The sequence below is a fragment of the Drosophila pseudoobscura genome, chromosome X (genome assembly GCF_009870125.1).
Source record: "Drosophila pseudoobscura strain MV-25-SWS-2005 chromosome X, UCI_Dpse_MV25, whole genome shotgun sequence".
Lineage (NCBI taxonomy): Eukaryota > Metazoa > Arthropoda > Insecta > Diptera > Drosophilidae > Drosophila > Drosophila pseudoobscura.
The window spans coordinates 37,363,508-37,365,850 of NC_046683.1; the positions used below are offsets into that span (position 1 = coordinate 37,363,508).

Sequence of the window (2,343 nt, forward strand, 5' to 3'; positions counted from 1 at the left end):
AACTTGATTGAGTCAGTTGCTTGCTTGTTTGCATGTGCTGTTTGCTTTCAGTCGCAATATTGCAGCAAGCAAAGCAACATGTGGGATCGCGAGAAAACGATAAAATTAATTGATTTGTACGAGAATTATTCTGTTTTATGGGATCTGTCGTCAGCAAACTATAAAAATAAGCATAAAAAGCAAAATGCTTATCGCGAAATTGCAGAAAAATTAGACAAAAGTGATGATGAAATAAAAACAAAAATTCATAATTTGCGCACTCAATTTTTGCATGTGCGCAGAGTGAAGCAAAAAAAAGAGTGGCCAGGGTACATCGGACAACTACTTATACCAGCAGTGTCTTGTTTAGTTATGTAGTTTTTTACTTTTCTAATAAAAAACTGAAATCACTGACTGACATGCGAAAAAATTGTAATAGTTTGTTTCATCCCCATTTTGTAGCTCTTTTGAAAGGTTCTGATGCACTCCTTTTTCATCTCTTTTGGAAATCCACTCTTTCACTCTTTCTCTTTCTCTCTTTCTTTTTTTTTGCAGACTCTAAACTTCTCACTTTTTTACGTTTTATTGAAGTTGCTAATATAGCAATAGCAGCATCTCTCGATTTTTGTGCCGACATAATTAAACACGTCGTTATTCGTTGACTTTCTCAAAACAACAGAACTTGCAAATGAGTGTCACTTTCAAGCACTGCAAACAAAAAATGAAAACACATGTAGACATTAACGCAATATATTGCACGAAATAGCAATGCAAAAGTTTGCGTGCAAAACAAAAATTTATTGAAGCAAGAAATTTGCATGCAATATTTGCATTGGTGTGAACATTTGTGCAACTTTTGCTGCAAATTATTTTCAACTTGCTGCAAATTGTTTGCATCGTGTGTACCTAGCTTAAGTGCGTCTAAAGGCAGTATTGGGCACGTTCGCCACCAGCCACCAGGGATCACGCTCCAGATGCACTGGTCCTAGAGGCTGTCCAATGTTGCCGGTATTGCAAGGTAGAATGATCCTGCCGATAAGTATGAACTTCTCCACCACCTATGCTTTTATGTTTATGCTCCTGAAGACCTCAAAGCTTAAGGCCGATGCATCCTTTTGTCTCCTTGCTGCCCAGCAAAAACTAAAAGAAGACGTTAAACGACGCAACGCAGCAGTGCAGACATATTAAAGAAAATAATTCAATCGGATTATATTCGTATCAGCATTTTAACTGGGAACAAATTGGCTTCTGCAAGCTTTTCTCTATATATTCGTTCCATTCGTTCTCATTTTCGTCGATCGTAGGGACGAACATTAGTACTCGCTCCCCATAGAATAAAGCGCAATATCCCAATTATTAGTTTTGATTGTCTTTGCATAACAAGGTATCATAAAACATTGGCACTTCTGAACAACCTTAATAAACAACAAAAAACAATTTTGAATCAAAAATTAAATTTAGTCACAAAATTTACTCAGTTCTAACTGACTGAAGTTGGTCAATCATGATGATTCTTCTTCTTTAACGCCAATCGGCCCGAGTGTAGACTTGGGCATAAGATAAACAACGTCCCTCGCAAGACTCCAGAGCTCAAAGTGGGCCACCGTGATAATGGTGGCCAGAGATCCCAGCTTAAATAGTTTGATCTGATTTTCGCGCCACTCTCGTCGAGCGAACCCTGAGTTGAAGGCAAACCATTGACTGCAGATCGAACAAAAGAAACCCGAAAGCCCTAAAATACGGTGCGACCAGTGCAGAGAAACATTTCTGATCCCGAGCAAGGCCAGACCCGACAAGAGACAGCCTAAGGTTAGGAGCAGACCCATCAGGCCGCAGAGTCCATGCTTGGTCAGACAGTGTTTAATACTGATGCACGACGTGTGTCCATGCCGTCGCTTCAGCTCGGACCACTGCCGCAACTTGGGTAGCACCCCAATGCATCCGCTCCAGAACCCCAGCAGGCCCAAAGTACTGTGCATCAATTCCAGACTGGGCATCCCGATCATCCGAACCAGCCACCAGCTGTGTCTGAACAGCAGCGCCTCGCCAACGGCTAGAAATAATCCGAGGACGCAGTAAAATGCGTGCTCCGCTGTTCGGACAAGACCCCGTACGAGGCATTTCGTGGCTATGGCTACACCAATAGCAATAAGGAGAGTTTGAGCCACAATCTCTACAATAATGCTATATAACTCCCCGTCGAATATGGCGGCCATAAAGTCCCAGGTAAACTCATCGAGAATGATGTTGCCTAGGGTTGTATTTTCCATGAGGGAGGCCTCTTCCTGTCTCTCGGTCATATTGGATATCTGACTTTCGGACGATAATATGAGATTTTTGATTGATATTTCAAAGATTAGTAAA

The 2,343-nt window shown here is 41.4% G+C and overlaps 1 protein-coding gene across 1 annotated transcript; it reads right to left on the reverse strand.

Moving 5' to 3' along the window:
• Positions 1-1,417: 1,417 nt before the first annotated feature.
• Positions 1,418-2,343, reverse strand: LOC4811715 (uncharacterized). The gene has a single exon (XM_001352254.4). It carries the CDS (start codon positions 2,277-2,279, stop codon positions 1,482-1,484), a length of 798 nt encoding a protein of 265 aa, XP_001352290.2. The 5' UTR covers positions 2,280-2,343; the 3' UTR covers positions 1,418-1,481.